Raw genomic sequence first — 18,889 nt, 5'->3', positions numbered from 1 at the left:
ATTAAACCATCTTTCCAAGCAGCCTCCATGTTTCCAGTGTCTTTGTCCCCACTTGGAACTGAACCCAGATGGATATTTCTTCCAACACTAGAAAGCAGGAAATCCAGCTGTTTCCCCCCCCCACCCTCGTTGTTCTACTTCTTAAGCCCTTTTACGTGTGAAACGCGTGTTTGGTGTGCGCTGCGCATGCTCGCGAAGCATGCATATGGCACACACAGGCAGCGAACCAGTGGGAAACCGCGGAGGATTTCACCACTGCCCTGTATCATTTCAGACAAATGGTTGTCCAATCTCTTCTTCCAGCGTTGGAGCGTTCACATCTTCCAGTGGCAAGTCGTTCCTCTGATTAATCGTTCACGCTGTCAGGGAATTTCTCCTTAGTTCTAGGTTGCTTCTCTCCTTGATCGGTTTCCATCCGTTGCTTCTTGTCCTGCCTTCAGGTGCTTTGGAGAATAGCTTGACTCCCTCTTCTTGTGTGGCAAACTGATGGAAACTCCCGGGGGGGTCATTCGATTCCCTTTTGTGACCTTCCGATACGCAGAGACAATGGGGAAGGAAGTCAGATACCCTTAACAACCCGGTGAACAAGCGCAGGGATTCACTTAACGAACGTGGCAAGAAAGGCCGTAACATGGGACAGAGCTCGTTTGAACCAATGTCTCGTTTAGCGACAGAAATATTGGACACAGCTGTGGCCGTTAAGCCAAGGAGGGCGACTTATAATTAAGGCCAATCCCTGCCAGCTCAGATTCATTGCAATGGGTGATGCTGCAGCTGCCTTGGGTCAATCGAGCTTGCCAAAATAAAAAACTAAAAAAAATTCCCAGTTTCGGGGCTGAGCTGGGACCAGAAAGGCATGATCTGGAATGCCGAGAGTTTCAGCGAACCACAAAGAAGCCAGAAATACAAAATGGTGATTCACGGGCCCTTGTCTCCCATTTAAGTATTTTAGTCATTATATAATAAAATGTCAGAACAAATTGTTCTTTTCGGAAGGTATTCCGGCATCTCCACCGAAGCAGCTGGCGCCACCTCCTGGCCAGATCAGGAAGAACCGTTAATAATCCTGAATCCTGCGTAGGGTCTCCTGCTTGAGCAGCGGGTTGGACTAGAAGACCTCTAAGGCCCCCTTCCAACTCTGTTACTCCGTATTCTGGCTACGGAAATGTTTTCTCCGGACGCCGTCAATAAATCCTCTCTTCCCAGACGTAGATCCCAGACATGACTGCTTTCACAGCGGAAATTATTAAACCCTGGCGCTGCCGTTGCGCCGTGTTCAGACACAGCACAACACAACACAGGTTGACACAGGCCTCGTTGGCTCCAGCTGATGTCAGCAGCCAAGGTGCTTATTTGGCTAAGCCCAAAAAAAAAAGCAGCAGGATTCCAATTAACCTCCCCACCAACAAGAAAGGATCTCTTTATGGGTGGGGTTCTTTGTGTCTTAACTTCAAAGGAAAATAACAACAACAACTTGTGTCACAACTACCATTTGGCTGTAGCAAAGAACTGGTGGGATCATAAACCAAAAGTGATTGAAAAATGAGCATGCAAAACTACTGTGGGATTTCCGAATACAGACTGATAAAAGTTTTGGAACACAATACCCCGGATATCACGATTGTGGAAAAGAAAAAAGTGTGGATAGTCGACATTGCTATACCTAGCGACAGCAGAATCGATGAGAAACAACTTGAAAAAAGTCACCAGATGTCAAGATTTGAGAATCGAATTGCAGAGACTCTGGCATAAACCAGGGCAGGTGGTTCCAGTGGTACTCGGCACACTGGGTGCTGCGCCTAAAGACCTAGGCAAGCACTTAAAAGCAATTGGCGCTGACAAGATCACCATTGGTCAGCTGCAGAAGGCCACCTTACTGGGATCTGCTCGCATAATTCGCCGATACATCACGCAGTCCTAAACGCTTGGGAAGTGTTCGACTAGTGATCTGGGATAAGAAATCCAGCATAGTTATCTCATTTGCTGTGTATACTGTTATTTTGTGTAAATAATAATAAATACAGACGGATCGTCACTTGGAACACAACACGCCAGATATCATGGTTGTGGAAAACCGAAACGTACAATTTATTGACATCGCGGTACCAGGAGACGCCAGAGTCAAAGAAAAAGAACTGGGGAAAAAATCACGAAATATCGCGACCTGGCCATCGAAACTACGCGATTACGGATGAAACATGTCACAGTGATACCCACTGCCATCGGGGCACTTGGTACCATGTCCAAGAATTTTATAAGATACATCAACAGATTGCAGCTTCCTGCAATAACACCAGCGGAACTGCAAAAAAGTGCGCTATTCGGAACATCGTACATCTTAAAAGGTACTTGGTTGATACCTAGGATGCTGGCAGTAACCCGCATCAGCCATTAGCACCAGTCAGTGGTATTTGTGATGCCTTTTTGAATTTTCGGTTGACTGAGTTTCATGTTTAATGAATAAAAGAGATAATATCATCGTCTGTGGCTTTCAAGTTTCTCAACCATCTGGAAACCAAATTCAAGATTTAGCAAACCAGCCAACGCACTTTTTAACGTTTCCAAGGTAATTCTTACTCCAGCACGAAGGTGGCAAAACTGGGGAAGAACAGCACAATCCTGGGAATTTAAGCGCGTCGCGTCCCACAATTTTGTGGGATCAATTCGGGAGCCCCAATATCGCTCTAGCCGCAGTTCGAGATCTGCGTCTGACCCCCTAAAAGCTTCACCCCACATTGCCCATCCTCCATTCCTACCTACTGGTACAGGCAGTTCATTTAGCGACCGTTCAAAGTTACGACGGCATTGGGAAAAAAGCGACTTTTTCACACTTACGACCGTTGTCGTCTCTCCGCGGTCCACGTGATCAAAATTCAGATGCTTGCTTGGCCACCGACTCGTGTTTATGATGGTCTCAACGTCCCGAGGTCGTGCGATTTGGGGACCTTCTGACCAGCAAAGCCAAGGGGAAGGCCCGTGGGAATTTTCACTTAACAACCATGTTACTAACTTAACGCCGGCAGCGATTCGCTTAAACCCCGAATGGCAAGAACGGTAGTAAAATGCGGCACAATTCACTGAACAAAATTCCTCGCTTAGCCACATAAACCTTGGGCCAGTGGTGGGATTCAGCCAGTTCGCACCTATTCGGGAGAACCGGTTGTTAACTTTCTAAGAAGTTCGGAGAACCGGTTGTTGGGAAGAAATCTTTCCCCCCCCCCCACTTTACAGGGCTAATCCTGTAAGGCAGGCAGAAAGGAAACATTCTGGTGTTATTTCTAGCCTATTCTTTATTGCCCTGCTTACAGAAACTGCCTCCCCGGTTTAACCCTTATTACATTGTAACAGCTAAGACGAAGCGCCCATCGACGTGAGTGATGTTGAGTTGGCCACACCCACACAGTCACATGACACACCAAGCCACGCCTACCCAGCTGGTCATTAGGTGCAGAGAACCGGTTGTTAAATTATTTGAATCCCACCTCTGCCTTGGGCCCAATTGCGGTTGTAAGCCTGCGATTTGAATGATTCAGGCAAGAGGCATCAGGATAGACCTTTCCAAGTGGGGGCCCCGCCATGGACACCCCCCCACAAGGGCCCTGCAGTGGGGCTGATGATCCCCCCCGGGGCTTGAAAATGAAGACAGATCTAAGGTGTGTCGCGGAGTTCCTTCTCTACCGCTCTTTCTACAGAATAAAAATATCACCAGAGAGTCCGGACGGAGGCCTCTAAAGGATCATCTAGTCCACCCCACCAACATCCCCAGTGCAATGGCCACCCTGGGGTGGGGGTGAGCCCTTGCTTTAACACCCACACACACCCACCATTAAACCTTGTAATTGTAATGAATCCTTAGGAACATGACATGAACCCTTGTGACTAAAGCTGGGTCTTCCCCAGCCATTCCCAGTTCCCCTTTCCCAGTTCCCTTGTCCAGAGGGGGACCTTTCTATTTTCCAGACCGGCCTTTCAAACACCCACCCACCCCCCAATTTTCCCAGATGCGAATTTGGGCTTCCCCGGCGCCCTCAAAAACCCCGACAGCTGCATTCACACGTGCCAAGCCTAGCTTAGGAGACAAGGTGGGAGAAGGGAAGGCGACTCCTTCCTGGGGGAAGCCTCACCCACCCACCCCGCATCCCCAAACAAGGTGAGGGTCGTGGGGACGAGGACCCCCCTCTCCAGCCCCTTCCCTTCCCTTCCCAGCCAAGTCTTCTCCAGCCTGGCGCCTTACCTGGGTCTCCAGCATCATGGTTTTCCGTTCATCGTTTCTAAGGGAGCCGGGCGAGGAGAAAGGCGGCGGGGGCGGCGGGTGGGGGGTGCAATGCAGGCCCGGGGAGGGGGGCTTGAGGACCCGCTAGGAGAGGAGGAGGAGGAGGAGGAAGAGGAGGAGGAGGAGGAAGAAGAAGAAGAAGAAGCGGCGGCAGGTGGAGGAGCGCAGGGCTGGCCAAGTGAGAGCCGCCGCCGCCGCTGCCACCACCCAGGCGCTGTTCAGCAGCTGTCCTCCAAACCCATAATAATCCGGGCTTCCTGCTCGCCTTCTCCGGGCGGAGCTGGGGCGATCGTCCCCGATCGGCGTCTCCATCCACTTCGCCCGCCGCCCGGGAGCTTGGCAGCCGCAGCCCGCAGCCGCCGGTTCAATCGCACCCTAGATCTGGTTGATGGTCCAGTTTGCAAGCCAGAGTCGGGTCAATTTCAGCCGGCAGGGCTTTCTTGGCTTTGGGTCAGAAATCTGGTCAATTTCTTGGGTTTGCAAAAGCACCCAGGGAGACCCGAGCCAACCCCCCCCACCCCCCCTCACCCCGCCTCCTCTTCCTCCTCCTCCTCCTCCTCCTCCCGCTCCCCGCGCCCCCCCCCCGCTCCACCAGAGCAGCGCAGGTTTGGGCTTAGGATCGCGCGGGGGAGCTAGAAGGCGGAGGAGCCGAAGGGAAGCGCCCGGGGGTGGTGATGGTTGAGTGGAGGGGGGGGGAAGGAGTGGAAAGGGGCGGAGAGCTAACGTGACTCAGCCACCGGTGAGCAGGTAAAACAGCCCCCCCCATGTGTGTGTGTATGTTAAACTGCACCGCCCACAAGAAGAAGAAGAACCGCGCACAAAAGCAGTGGGAAGCTAAAGGTGCCTTGGCCGGGGCTCCTGAGCGCATGCAGAAAGCCAGCTAGCCAGGCCAAGGGGTTTAAAGCTGTCTCTTTACCTTGCAATCGATCAATCAGTCAATTCAATTCGAATCTTTTATTGCCAGTGCGCAAGGTGTGTGCAATGAGATTGGTTGAGCTCCCTCCAGTCAGTCACACACACACCCTAACACAATACAACTCAGAGTGAAGAGAGAAAAATCCCTAACCCAATAAATCAGAATAACAAAACTCTCCTGGTGTGAACATGTTGCACACTGCGCCGGCCCTGCAGTGTGTAACATGTTCACACTCATGCAATGGGACTGCTGCAATCAATCGATCAATAATAAAGAGAGAGAGAGAGGAAGAAGGAAAGGAAAAGAAAAGAAAAGAAAAGAAAAGGAGGGAGGAAGGGAGGAAGGAAGGGAAGGAAGGAAAGAAGAAAAAAGAAAGAAGAAGGAAGGAAGGAAGAAAAAAGAAAAAAGGAAGAGAAAAAGGAAGGAAGAAAGGAAGAAAAAAGAAAGAAAGAAAGAAAGAAAGAAAGAAAGAGGAAGGAAGGAAGGAAGGGAAAGGAAAGAAGGAAAGGAAAAGAAAGGAAAGGAAGAAAAACGAAAGAAAGGAAGAAAGAAAGAAAGAAAGAAAGACCTCTCCCTCCCCCCCCCCCCCCGCCCAAAAGAAATCTGGCCTTTCAAGTGTCTTTTCTCCTGAAAGACAAAACTGTGGAAAACCAAGAACCAAGGCTGTTTCTGAGCATCTGCAGAATGCCAAAGGAAAGCTATCTAACATATGTGTGAGAGGCCACCTTGCTTTAAAGCACCCTGATACAGCTCATGAAGGCCACTCTATCTGAGCAGTCCTGAGCAGTACCTTATTCCTCAAATAACATTTGATTGATTGATTGATTGATTGATGATTGATTGATTGATTGACTGGTTTCTATAGCCACCCATCTCAGCCAAGTGACTCCAGGCAGCTGACAATTCTAAGACAGTTAAAGCAATGAAAAAACTTAGAACAGCCAAAAAAAATGCATACATAACAGCAGCCGGGACCGTTATTTTAGCGGTTATATATTTAAAATTATTGCTATTGTTTCACTGATTGGCAATTGATGGGCTATTGTTTGGGTTTGGGGGCTCTTTTAAAGCCTACTTTGCAGGCATCATATATATATATATATATTTTAAAAAATGGAGAATTGAAAAAGAAAGCACGCACTTCAGTTCTGTGGGGGCAGAATTGTGCCTTAATAACGAAAGTGGAAAAAGGATTTAAACGTTTACATAATGAGAGAGAGAGAGAAAGAAAGAGAAAGAAAGAAAGAAAGAAAGAAAGAAAGAAAGAAAGAAAGAAAGAAAGAAAGAAAGAAAGAAAGAGGAAGGAAGGAAGGAAGAAAAAGGTGAAAGAAATAAAGAAAAAGAGAGGAAGGAAGAAATAAAGAAAAAGAAAGAAAGAAAGAAAGAAAGAAGAAAAGAAGAAGGAAGGAAAAAAAGAAAGAAAAGAGAAGGAAGGAAGGAAGAAAGAAAAACAAAAGGAAGGAAGAAAGGAAGAAAGAAAGAAAAGAAAAGAAAAAGAGGAAGGAAGGAAGAAAGAAAAAGTGGAAGGAAGGAAGAAAAAGAAAGAAAGAAAAAGAGAGGAAGGAAGGAAGAAAAAGAAAGAAAGAAAAAGGAAGAAAGAAAAAGAGGAAGGAAGGAAGGAAGGAAGAAAAAGAAAAAGAGGAAGGAAGGAAGAAAAAGAAGAAAAAGAGAGGAAGAAAAAGAGAGGAAGAAAAAGAGAGGAAGAAAAAGAGAAGAAGGAAGGAAGGAAGAAAAAAGAGAAAGAGAAAGAAAGAAAGAAAAGAAAGAAAAAAGAGAAAGAAAGAAAAAGAGAGGAAGAAAGAGAAGGAAAGGAAAGGAAAGGAAAGGAAAGGAAAGGAAGGAAGGAAGGAAGGAAGGAAGGAAGAGTTTCTCCAGATGATGAGCCGATTTGAAGGGAGGTCATCTGCAGCTATCCCAAACCCTGAACGCACAGAAAGAAATCTTTAAGCAGAATGAAATCTGAACTGGGTGCTGAGACAGGGTTCCTGAGCATGGGCAGAATTTGGCTTTATTTTGGCAACAGAAACCCCCACCCCACCACCCCCGAGAAAAAAATTGCTGCGTTTCGCTCAAGGCCGAGACTCAGGGGTGCGAACCCACATGGTCGTGGGATCAAAATTCAGGCCCTTGGGGGCACATAGCTTTACGAAGGTGGCCGCATCCCAGGTCACGTGACCCCCATTTGCGACAAGCAACGTCAACGGGAGAAACCGGATTCGCTTAGCGACTGGGTGATTCACGCAACCACTGCAGTAACTCTCTTCACGCAAAAAAGGTGGCAAAACTGGGAGGGTCCCCCCGCCTCTTTTAACGGGCGCCTCGCTTAGCAACGGAAATCAATTGTGGTCGTTACGTCGAGGACTGCCTGCGCGGAGAAGCTGCCAAGAGGCTGGAAAACCAGGATGGGATGGAGATAATAACGTCGATGGGTTCCATTGTCTTATCGCTCACTGCAAAGCCCTGAAAAACCAAAAAAAACCCCACCACAATCCAATTATCCATCTTTAAGATGCCACAGGTTGCTTTGCAGGAAAAGCGGTTCCTGGTCCATTTCCAGATTACAAACGTCCTGCAGAGACGTCTCTCCGGTCCAAGCAGGACCCACCCCCCACCCCTCCGGGAAGGAGAGGGTTTTTTTTATTTCCAATTAACCAAATCCCACCCCAAAATGAGGAGGAGGAGGATGCTGATCTCTAGCTCCTTCACCCCTGCCACGTGATCGAAGCCGTGCCCACCCACCCACCTCTCCGACGACGACAACTTCATCTCGATTCAAACGGAGGAGGCTTCGGCTTCGTTGCTAGAGCACAAGGAGAAGGGGGCGGGAAGTCATTGCAAACCTCCGCCCCCCCCCTCCCGTGCCATTTTTATTTCAATTTTTTGGGTGGGTGGGTGGGTGGGTAAAATTTAAATTTAATTTTGATCACCGGTGCTTTGGGCAACAGAAAAAGGGCCCCCGGTGGGAGTTGCTATGGAAACGAGAAGACTCTTATTTTATGTGTGTGTATGTGTACAGTGGGTGGGTGGGGGCTTAAAAGATTGTGAACAACACAAACGGTGTCGACAGTGCGCAGGAATTCATCCCGGAGGGTCACACAGTTTAGGTCTGTGTTGTTATAGATGGTTTTGGGAGTGAGGTGCATCCAACGTTATTGGGGTTGTTGTTGTTGATTTGTTTTTGGGTTGTTGTTTTTTGCCGCGGTCGTTAAGTGAATTGCTGCCGGACCACACGGTTGTTAAGCAAATCCGGCTTCCTTCTTCGGAAAACGAACTGGGAAGGTTGCAGAATGACCGTTAAGTGACCCTGGGATGCTGCTCCTGCCATAAATAGGTGCCCCAAATTTTGATCGCATGACTCGGGACTCTTGACGGGGTCATAAACGTGAGGATCGGTCGCAAGTCGATTTTTCCAGCACCGTCACAAATGCCGAACAATCACTAAATGAATGGTTGTAAGTCGAGGACTGTTGGAATATAGAGAGCGCCAACTGTCCCGGGCAAATTTATATTAGCAGCCTGCAGAGGTTGCCCAGAATAATATTGGAGCGGCCAGAGGCATCTTTGTCTGCTCATTAAGCCATATTATTTATTTATCCCTTTATTTATATCTACATGGATCTATAGCTTGTCTCAAGCCTTTCCAGAACAGACTGTTGTGACCCAGGCCCAAGTAGGTAGTAGTAGATGCAATCAGTTCAAAAACAAACAGACTTTATTAGAACAGCTGAGAATTAAAATCATTCTCAGCGTCGTCCAAACTAAATCAAAACAAATTCTTCATAACACAAGTCTTCAGTCTTATCACCAACCTCGGTCTAATTAGGCAAACGGACAAAGGCTTTTCTTGGCAAAAGTTCAGAAGCGGAAGATGCCGACAAGAAATAAATGCAGCAACACAAGGAGCAATTATATCAACGTTGTTTTCCGGCAAAAAGCCCAAATGCCGTTGCTGGTCTTTTAAGCCAATCATCTCCTGGCCTTACTCCTGAGTCGTCCTTTTTGCTTCAGCTGCTCTTGCCTTCTGGCAGCTCTCCTCATGCGTGCATTAGGAACAGGCTCCTTCTGTTCCTCTGCCTCTCTGCTGTCAGCCTCTGGAGGCTCCGGAGTCCGCGCATCGCTCCCAGATGGCCCTGGCCCCATCTCTGCCTCCGAAGCAGAGCCCTCGTCCGGGCCTTCCCGGCTCCAGGACTGACCCATAGTCCTCCCCAGCCTCCTCACTGTCCGACTCCGCTGCCAGCTCTGCAGCATGCTGGCGAACCACTCCACAGCAAAGGTTTTGGGCTGAGCTGCCGAATAAACCCGGATTCGCCCTCCATGCTAATCCTAGTTGGGCTTGTCGGATGAGCGTAACGGAAAGGCGGAAAGATGCCCTTCTGTTGACTCATCTCCTCGGCGCCCCGTGATCTCACCTGTAGGGAACGTTGATCGCATTTGCCAAGTAGACATGGGCTTAAAGATAAAAACGGGATTAATTCGCTTTGCTGCTTTAAAAAAAGAAAAAAAAAGCTGGCATTTCCACAGAGTACAAACATCTTTGGAGACGAGAGCCAGCAGAGCTAATCCAGGCTGAGTTGGTGGAGCAAAGGAGGGGTGGAAAAATCAGAAGTTTTTCTCACATTTTCCTTCTCTGGGTTGGAAAGAGACGATTTTCCTCCCCAAGTCAAAAACGGTAAAAGCCAAATTTGGGGGGGGGGAAAATTAGGCTGTAAATAGGCTCTCTAAGACACAGGATGCCTAAATCAATCTACAATAGGATTGAGCAGAACGCGACTGAAATCAGAATAGAATAAGGAATAGAATAGAATAGAATAGAATAGCAACAGAATATAGAATAGAAAATTAAAAAATAGAAATTAGAATAGAACTGAAAATAGAAATTAGTGAATAGAAAATAAGAATATCGATAGAACGATAGAATAGGGTCGAATGGTTTACATATTGCGGTTTTGTATTTTTTTCCCATTGTGTTGGGCTGAGTTTTGGCTGAAGTCACTTGGTCGAGATAGGTGGCCATACAAATACTTTTTAAATACATATATACAGCGCGTTCAGAAAGTATTCGGACCCCCGTTTGTCAATTTTGTTATGATGCAGCCTGATTCCACAGTTGCTGATTTGGTTTTTTTTCCTCATTGATCTGCCCTCAATGCCCCGTTAATGACAAAGTGAAATCATAATTTGAGAAATTATAAAAGCACTGTATGTTTAGAAAATCCCCAATAAAGAAAATTTAAATGCAGATTTCCTTGGGTTGTTTTTTTTTTTCCCTGTTACCCAAATCTCTCCCAAATGTTCTTTTTCATGACAATTTTCCATTACAGGAAGAAAGGAAGGAAGGAAGGAGAAAGAAAGAAAAAGAAAGGAAGGAAGGAAGGAAGGAAGGAAAGAAAGAAAAAGAAAGAAGGGGAGGAAGGGAAGGAAGGAAAGAGGAAGGTAATTGGAATCGGAAGGGAGGGAAGGAAGGAAGGGAAGGAAGGAAGGAGAAAGAAAGAAAAGAAAGAAAGAAAGAAAAGAAAGAAAGAAAGGAAGGAAGGAAGGAAGGAAGGAAGGAAGGAAGAAGGAGGAGGAGAAAGAAACGAAAGAAAGAAAGAAAGAAGAAGGAAGGAAGGAAGAGGGAGGAAGGTAATTAGAATCAGAAGGGAGGAAGGAAGGAAGGAAGGAGGAGGAGAGAAAGAAAGAAGAAAAGAAAGAAAGAAAGAAAGAAAGAGAAAGAAAGAAAGAAGGGAGGAAGGAAGGAAGGAAAGAGGAGGAAGGTAATTGGAATCAGAAGGGAGGGAGGAAGGAAGGAAGGAAAGAGGAAAGAAAGAAAGAAGGAAGGAAGGGAAGGAAGGAAAGAGGGAGGAAGGAATGAAAGAGGGAGGAAGGTAATTGGAATCAGAAGGGAGGGAGGGAAGGAAGGAAGGAAGGAGGGAGGGAGAAAGAAACGAAAGAAAGAAAGAAAGAAGGAAGGGAAGGAACGAAAGAGGGAGGAAGGTAATTAGAATCAGAAGGAGGAAGGAAGGAAGGAAGGAGGAGAAGAAAAGAAGGAAGAAAAGAAAGAAGAAAAGAAAGAAAAAGAAAGAAGGGGAGGAAGGGAAGGAAGGGAAGAGAGAGGAAGGTAATTAGAATCAGAAGGGAAGGAAGGAAGGAAGGAAGAGGGAGAAAGAAACAAAAGAAAAAGAAAGAAAGAAAGAAGGAAGGAAGGAAGAGGGAGGAAGGAAGGAAGAGGAGGAAGGTAATTGGAATCAGAAGGGAGGGAGGAAGGAAGGAAGGAAGGAGGGAAGGAAAGAAAGAAAAAGAAAGAAGGAAGGGAAGGAAGGAAAGAGGGAGGAAGGTAATTAGAATCAGAAGGGAGGGAAGGAAGGAAGGAAGGAAGGAGGGAGAAAGAAAGAAAAGAAAAGGAAAGAAAGAAAGAAAGAAAGAAAGAAGGGGAGGAAGGGAAGGAAGGAAAGAGGGAGGAAGGTAATTAGAATCAGAAGGGAAGGAAGGAAGGAAGGAAGGAAGGAGGGAGGGAGAAAGAAACAAAAGAAAGAGAAAGAAAGAAGGAAGGAAGGGAAGGAAGGAAAGAGGGAGGAAGGTAATAGAATCAGAAGGGAGGGAAGGAAGGAAGGAGGGAGAAAGAAACAAAAGAAAGAAAGAAAGAAGGAAGGGAAGAGGGAGGAAGGTAATTGGAATCGGAAGGGAGGGAGGGAAGGAAGGAAGGAAGGAGAAAGAAACAAAAGAAAGAAAGAAAGAAAAGAAAGAAAGAAAGAAAGAAAGAAAGAAAAGGGAAGGAAGGAAAGAGGGAGGAAGGTAATTGGAATCAGAAGGGAGGGAGGGAAGGAAGGAAGGAGGGAGGGAGAAAGAAACAAAAGAAAGAAAGAAAGAAGGAAGGAAGGGAAGGAAGGAAAGAGGGAGGAAGGTAATTAGAATCAGAAGGGAGGGAAGGAAGGAAGGAGGGAGAAAGAAACAAAAGAAAGAAAGAAAGAAAGAAAGGGAGGAAAGGAAGGAGGGAGAAGATGGAACAAATGAATTTTGAGTGGGGTGTGTGTGTGTGTTATTATGATAGCTATTTTTGACTAAGGATTGAGTCAGAAACTTTGGCTGACGAGCAGAAAAATAATCTAGGTTTTCATTTAGCTGTTCACATGAATCATACCCGAGTGTACGGGCAGTTCTTGACTTGTAACAATTCGCTTAGTGACCGTTTGAAGTTAAAAACGGCACCAGAAGAAGTGACTTGTGCCTGTTTTTCACACTTACGACCGTTGCAGCATTCCTGTGGTCATGTGTTCAGGAATGCTTGGAAACTGGCATGTACTTATGACGGTTTGCAGCGTCAAGTGATCCTCCTTTGGCGACCTTCTGACCAGCAAGGTCAACGGCAAAGCCAGATTCGCCTAACAACCAGATTCGCTTAAAGACCATTTATCCAGTCCCAGTGTTTCACTTAGCCACCGTGGGCGAGAAAAGTCGTAAAACAGGGCAAAAACTCCCCCAAAAACTCTCGTTCGGCCACAGAAATTTTGGGCCGAGGAACTGCCTGCGACTGGTCCGTGTCGAAGGTGTTTTGTGACTCTCAAATTTCACCGCAACGGGTCAACATCGCAGCTAAGGCTCTGGAAGCCTCGGCGGGTTTTGTCCGAGCGCAATGTTTGCACTACCCGAGAGGTTTGTGTTAGTCCATTTGTATAACTGGCTTTGTGCGTGTGCTCTGGGGCGTAGAAACCTGCCAGTCACATGCGCTGCTGTACCTGGGCAAGCAAAGCTAGCTAAGCCAATGTTCTTATAATACAGTGGCAAGCAGGGGTGGGTTGCTCCTGTCGTGTCCCACTCCTCCGCTGACGGCCGGGTCAGGGAAATCCGAATCAGGCGTGCCTCTGCAGCTCTGCCAAAGTCCTAGCAAAGTCCTCAGGGCAGGCAGGAGACCAGAAAGTGACTTCAGCAAGATATGTTTAGACTTTGCCTGACTCAGAGAATGCCAGAAAGCAGATCCTTTATATAGGCCATGGGGTGTGGCTCCATGACTCAGCACTTATCCAGGCCTGCCCCTCCCTTCCTTCTGTTGCCGCCGCCTATCAAGTCTTCTGACGCGAGGGTCACTCCAGTCTGCAGCTGTTGGCAATTGACCTTCCTCAGGCTCACATGCTGTGGAGGAAGGGGAGTGGTCTAGTTGTTCCGTTTGCCTGGGCATGGAGCCAGAGCTGGGGGCTGGAGATACTTCCTCCTCTTCAGCCTGTCTGGGCATGGAGCCAGGGCTGGGGCCGGGAGGCATACTAGGACATTCCTCCGTGTTCGGAAGCAGATAAGAAGGCCCTGGCTGTGGTGAGATCGGACGAGACACAACAGCTCCCGGTTCGGTCCGGTTCTTGCGAACCGGTAGTAAAAGCGGTGGGAGGCTCCGTCCACCCGCCCGGATGTTGTCATAGATGATCTGCGTTGCAAACTGGTAGTAAAGCTAAGTAGAACCCACCCCTGGTGGCAAAGAGGCAGCTGGCCAGGAACCGCAATTGCACAGATACAATCCTATGAAATGCACAGGAGTCAGAACGCGATTTAATTAGCACCATTGCTCTATGTGCGCTCCCACAGGGAGGGCCTCCTTGGGGTGCCATCGGTGAAACAATGTCGACTGGCAACCCCCAGGGGTAGGGCCTTCTCTGTGGGGGCTCCTGCCCTCTGGAACGAGCTGCCTCCGGGGCTTCGCCAATTCCCCGACCTTCGGACCTTCCGCCGTGAGCTGAAGACTCTTTTATTCCATCGAGCTGGGCTAGCCTGATTAAGTCATTTTAAATGGGGTTTTAGTTTTTTTGTATTATTTAGTTTTTTAATATTTTTGGCCACGATTTATGTAAATTTTTAGTCTGTTTTTAATGTGTATTTATTGTATCTTTTAAATTGGCTGTTAACCGCCCTGAGTCCTTCGGGAGAAGGGTGGTATACAAATGCAATTAATAAATAAAATAAATAAATAAATAAATATGCCAGGGGTCTCCAACCTTAGCAACTTTAAGCCTGGTGGACTTCAACTCCCAGAATTCCCCAGCTCTATGCAATGATCCGGCTGAGTTACTTTGCTTTTTTTTTTTTTTTAAGAAAACTTACATTAGAAACAAAAAAAGTTCACGCCTGGTTTTTGTCTCTGTAAAAACATTGTTCTTTTCTTTTGGCATTTTGCGAATAAATTTAAAAAAAAAATGTATGCGAGAGAGAGAGAGAGCGAGAGCAAAAGAAAGCATACAACTATTTGCTAACAACCATTGAACGTTGCAAAAGGAAAAAAAAAGGGGGAGGGGAATTTACAACTGGTCCTCACACTTACAACGGCTGCAGCGTCCTGGGGTTATGCGGTCGCTATCGGTGACCTTTCCCAGCAGGCTTCAGAAAACAAAGGAATAAGAGGGAGTTGGGCAATGACTTAATTGCAGTGATTCGCTTTAACAACCGTGTGATTCGCTTTAACAACCGTGGCAAAAACGAAACCAAACCCGGTCCTTACACCCAGTGGCCAACAGCGAAGGAAAGAGTCCCCCAAACCGGTTCAAACTCTCTTTACCCTGGATCTGCTTTTGAAAATGGTGCGGTTTTATATTTTAATAATTCGGTACAGGAGTTTATTTTCAGCTGGGAAGTATAGAAATAGTGCAATTAATCCGTGCAGATCATTGAAGTCCCATCAGTTTTAAGTTTGGCAGAGCTAAACTTGGAAGTTATTAAAAACCTCCCAGACGAAGTGACGAAGCCTCAACGATTAGCTTTAATCTTCTCGGGGCAGCAGAGAGAGAAGCTTAAATCTTTATTTTGCTTTCTCTCTCTCTCTTTCTCTCTTTCTCTCTCTTGGTGGAGAGAATCACTTCCATATTTAGTAGAGATCTGGTGGGAGGAGAAAAAAAAACAACAACCCAAAAGCATGAAACACAGAATCTTTTGACGAGTCAATCTGCATATAGCTCGAGAAAAATGAGACTTGAAAAATAACAAATAGGCATAGCTTTATAATTAAGTATTACTAAGTAACAGGAGTTACAATTGCCTTACAACAATTTGTTTAGTTCGAATTTACGTCTCTGAAAAACAGTGACTTAATGACCATTTTTCACACTTAACGACCGTTGCAGCCTCCTGGCGGTTATGTGATCAAAACTCAGACGCCTAACAACGGTGGGTAAGCAACTTTGGCAAGAAAATTCAGCCAATGTGGTAAAATTCACTGAATCGTGTTACTAACTTAACTGCAATGATTCCCTTTAACCGCCGTGATAAGAAAGATCGTAAAATGGGGTGAAACTCATTTAACAACTGCCCCACTTAGCAGCAGAAATTTTGGGCTCAATTTTGGGTCGTACGTCAAGGACTACCTGTACTTAGAAAATACAGAATAGGATAGTGTCATAATTACCGTTTATTGGTAACTAGATGCCGGCAGGGGAATTCTGGGAGTTGAAATCCACAGGCCTTAAAATCGGTAAGTTTGAGAAACGCTGATCATCCATTCTTTCAGAAAATGCCAAGATATGCAAAAATAGCAGCGGTTTTTTTTTTAATTTATTTTTTCCAGACTAACATTTATCTTTTCCTACAGCTGTAAATTATACGTCTATATCACAACAAACGAGGAGAAGAGGGGGGAAGAGGGGAAGGAAAGGGAGATTAAAACTGGTTCACAAGTAGAGCTGTTTGATTTTCTGCACGGACTTCTTCCACCAATGGGCCCAGTGTTGGGTTTTCATAAGGTGAGCGGAGTTTTCCTCTTTGATCCTGGCAAACTCCATCTGGAGCGTTTCCTTGAATTTCTATGTAAGCCGAAGGAGAAAATTTAAGTATTGGTTGTATTTGGCATTTAGAGTGACCAAGAAGAGGGCCGTGAAAATATTTACAGACCCCTCGCATCCTGGACATAAACTGTTTCAACTCCTACCCTCAAAACGACGCTATAGAGCACTGCACACCAGAACAACTAGACACAAGAACAGTTTTTCCCCGAAGGCCATCACTCTGCTAAACAAATAATTCCCTCAACACTGTCAAAGTGGGCTAGAATTTTAAATTTTATATTTGGTTTTAATGGGGTTTTTATTATTCTATTGGGGTTTTAATATTCGGCCGTATTTAATAAGTTTTTTAATTGGGGTTTTAACTTGTATTTATGTATATTGTATTTATGTATATTGTATTTATGTATATTTTTACTTGGCTGTAAACCGCCCTGAGTCCCTTGGGAGATAGGGTGGTATACAAATATGATAAATAAATAAATAAACTATTTACTAAAACTGCACTACTATTGGGGGCTCCTACTCTCTGGAACGAGCTTCCCCCGGGCTTACGCCAAATACCTGACCTTTGGACCTTCCGCCACGAATTAAAAACACATTTATTTATTCGCGCGGGGCTGGCTTAAATTTTATTAGTTTTAAATTTTTATTATTAATTTTTAGTGGGTTTTAGTTTTTATGTTCCAAAGTTTTAGGCCAATTATGTAATAAGTTTTTTAATTCGTAATTTAATTGTTTATTACATTGTCTGTTTTACCTTGGCTGAGTCCTTCGGGAGAAGGGCAGTATAAAAATTGAATAAATAATAATAATAATAATATTAATCTTCTCATAGTTCCCATCACCCATCTCTTTCTACTTATGACTGTATGACTGTAACTTTGTTGCTGGCAATCCTTATGATTTATATTGATATATTGACCATCAATTGTGTTGTAAATGTTGTAACTTGATGAACGTATCTTTTCTTTTATGTACACTGAGAGCAGATGCACCAAAGACAAATTCCTTGTGTGTCCAATCACACTTGGCCAATAAAAAATTCTATTCTATTCTATTCTATTCTATTCTATTCTATTCTATTCTATTCTATTCTATTCTATTCTATTCTATTCTATTCTATTCTAAGAGGTGATTTTTAAAAAAATACAAAAACGAAGCAAAGAGAATAATAGTAATAGCACAAGCAAAACGCAAGTGTGGAAGTCAAGTGTGTGCATTCGGGGAGAACCGGTAACAACATGATCTGAAAACCACCGCTGAACCCCATCCGAATGTGTATGATGGCAGGGATGGGGGGGAAAAAATTGCTCATCCCAAAGTTGCTAACTTTGGACCTCTCTCTTCCCACCAAAGCCTCCATCGTCCCTTCAATCCGACTACCTACTTGGTAAACGGCGTCTCTCTCTTCCACCGCAGCGACGTGGCCCAGTGTGGTTTTGCCGGTGGTCACGGAGGCCGTTTCTCGAAAGATGATCTGATTCGGCAGACTCGGGATGGTCGTTTGTGGGATGCCAGGCCAGGTTCTGCAAAATGCAAACGAACAGCCCCTCTTCCCCAAAGAGAAACGGGAGGGGGGAAGATGATCCCGAAGGAATAAATAACATCGCTGCCCTTTTTAAGGGTTTTTAGCAAGCCTGATGCATGTTTAATCTCTCTTCCTTGGTTCTCGGTAAGGTAAAGGTTCCCCTCGCACCTATGTGCTAGTCGTTCCCGACTCTAGGGGGCGGTGCTCATCTCCGTTTCAAAGCCGAAGAGCCAGCGCTGTCCGAAGACGTCTCCGTGGTCACGCGGCCGGCATGACTCAATGCCAAAGGCGCACGGAAGGTGGTCCCTATTTTTCTACTTGCATTTTTTTTTTAACCTGCTTTCGAACTGCTAAGTTGGGACAAGTCACGGGAGCTCACCCCGTTAACGCGGCGCTAGGGATTCGAACCTCTGAACTGCCGACCTTTCGATCGACAAGCTCAGCGTCTTAGCCGCCGAGCCACCGTGTCCCTTCTTGGTAGCACCATCAAATTGTCACACAGACACGAGGGGCACCAGGGAAGGCAACACCCCTCTTGAAGAACAGGGACTGACTGAAGACAATACATGTTAGTCCTCGAGTTACAACCATTTGTTTAGTGACCGTTCAAAGTTACAACGGCCACTGAGAAAAAAAGGTGACTTAGGACCATTTTTCACAATTACGACCCTTGTGGTCACATGATTCAAAATTCGGAGGCTTGGCAACTGGCATGTACTTATGACGGTTGCAGCATTCTGGGGGGGGAGGAGTGTCACGTGACGCCCCTTTTTCGTGACCTTCTGACAAGCAAAGTCAGTGCGGAAAGTTAGATTCACTTAACAACCGTGTCACAAAGTTAAGAGCTGCAATAATTCGCTTCCCCACTGGGGCGGGGGAAGAAGAGAAAGGCCGTAAAATGGGGCCAAACTCACTTCATGACTGTCTAGCTCAGCAATGGAAATTTGGGGCTCGGTTTTGGTCGTTAAGTCGAGGACTGCCTGCAGTAAGCATCGCTTTGTCAGCTAAGATCTTGGTCCCGGGCTGGGCCTGTCCCAAGCGGAGGTGGCCGTAAAGTCATCCACGCCCCGTCAAGAGGGCAGAGATACATCACCTGCTACCCCGCTCGGCCACCAGTTTCCGTTCTTCCACTTCTAAGGATAGACCGGCTTTCTTACGACGGATCAGGGTGATGGTTCTCTCTCGGACTTTTTCCGTTTCTGGCGACAAAACACAGATCGGGTGAGAAAGAGGCGTTTCGATTATTCCCTTGTTGCGATCCAAGCCCAGTTAAGTTATTGTTGTGACAATAACAACAGTTATTGTTGTGGTTCGTCAGCAGCCTGCAGAGCTGGCAACGAAGTCACACAGCGATGAGGCTGAGGTGAGGCCAGGGCCATCGGGGAGTGAGGTGCGGACTCCAGAGCCTCTCAGAGACTGAGAGTAGTGAGGCAGAGGAA

General features: G+C 46.2%; 2 protein-coding genes across 2 annotated transcripts in view; both read right to left on the bottom strand.

The window, feature by feature from the left end:
- The window catches only part of RALGDS (ral guanine nucleotide dissociation stimulator), a 106,564-nt gene extending 101,777 nt beyond the window's left edge, over nt 1–4,787 (bottom strand). The window contains exon 1 of the mRNA XM_058159220.1: nt 4,235–4,787. Coding sequence (XP_058015203.1) covers nt 4,235–4,252 — 18 coding nt within the window. The 5' untranslated portion in view covers nt 4,253–4,787. The remainder of the gene's footprint in view (nt 1–4,234) is intronic.
- A 10,563-nt stretch (nt 4,788–15,350) lies between these two features.
- The window catches only part of CCDC180 (coiled-coil domain containing 180), a 49,330-nt gene continuing 45,791 nt past the window's right edge, over nt 15,351–18,889 (bottom strand). The window contains exons 36-38 of the mRNA XM_058159506.1: nt 18,544–18,649; nt 17,310–17,448; nt 15,351–15,940 (exon numbers count right to left, since the gene is read on the bottom strand). Coding sequence (XP_058015489.1) covers nt 15,809–15,940; nt 17,310–17,448; nt 18,544–18,649 — 377 coding nt within the window. The 3' untranslated portion in view covers nt 15,351–15,808. The remainder of the gene's footprint in view (nt 15,941–17,309; nt 17,449–18,543; nt 18,650–18,889) is intronic.

Source organism: Ahaetulla prasina, chromosome 16, assembly GCF_028640845.1.
Source record: "Ahaetulla prasina isolate Xishuangbanna chromosome 16, ASM2864084v1, whole genome shotgun sequence".
NCBI lineage: Eukaryota > Metazoa > Chordata > Lepidosauria > Squamata > Colubridae > Ahaetulla > Ahaetulla prasina.
The sequence above is the reverse complement of the archived record's forward strand: the minus strand, read 5'-3'. Positions and strand labels throughout refer to the sequence as shown.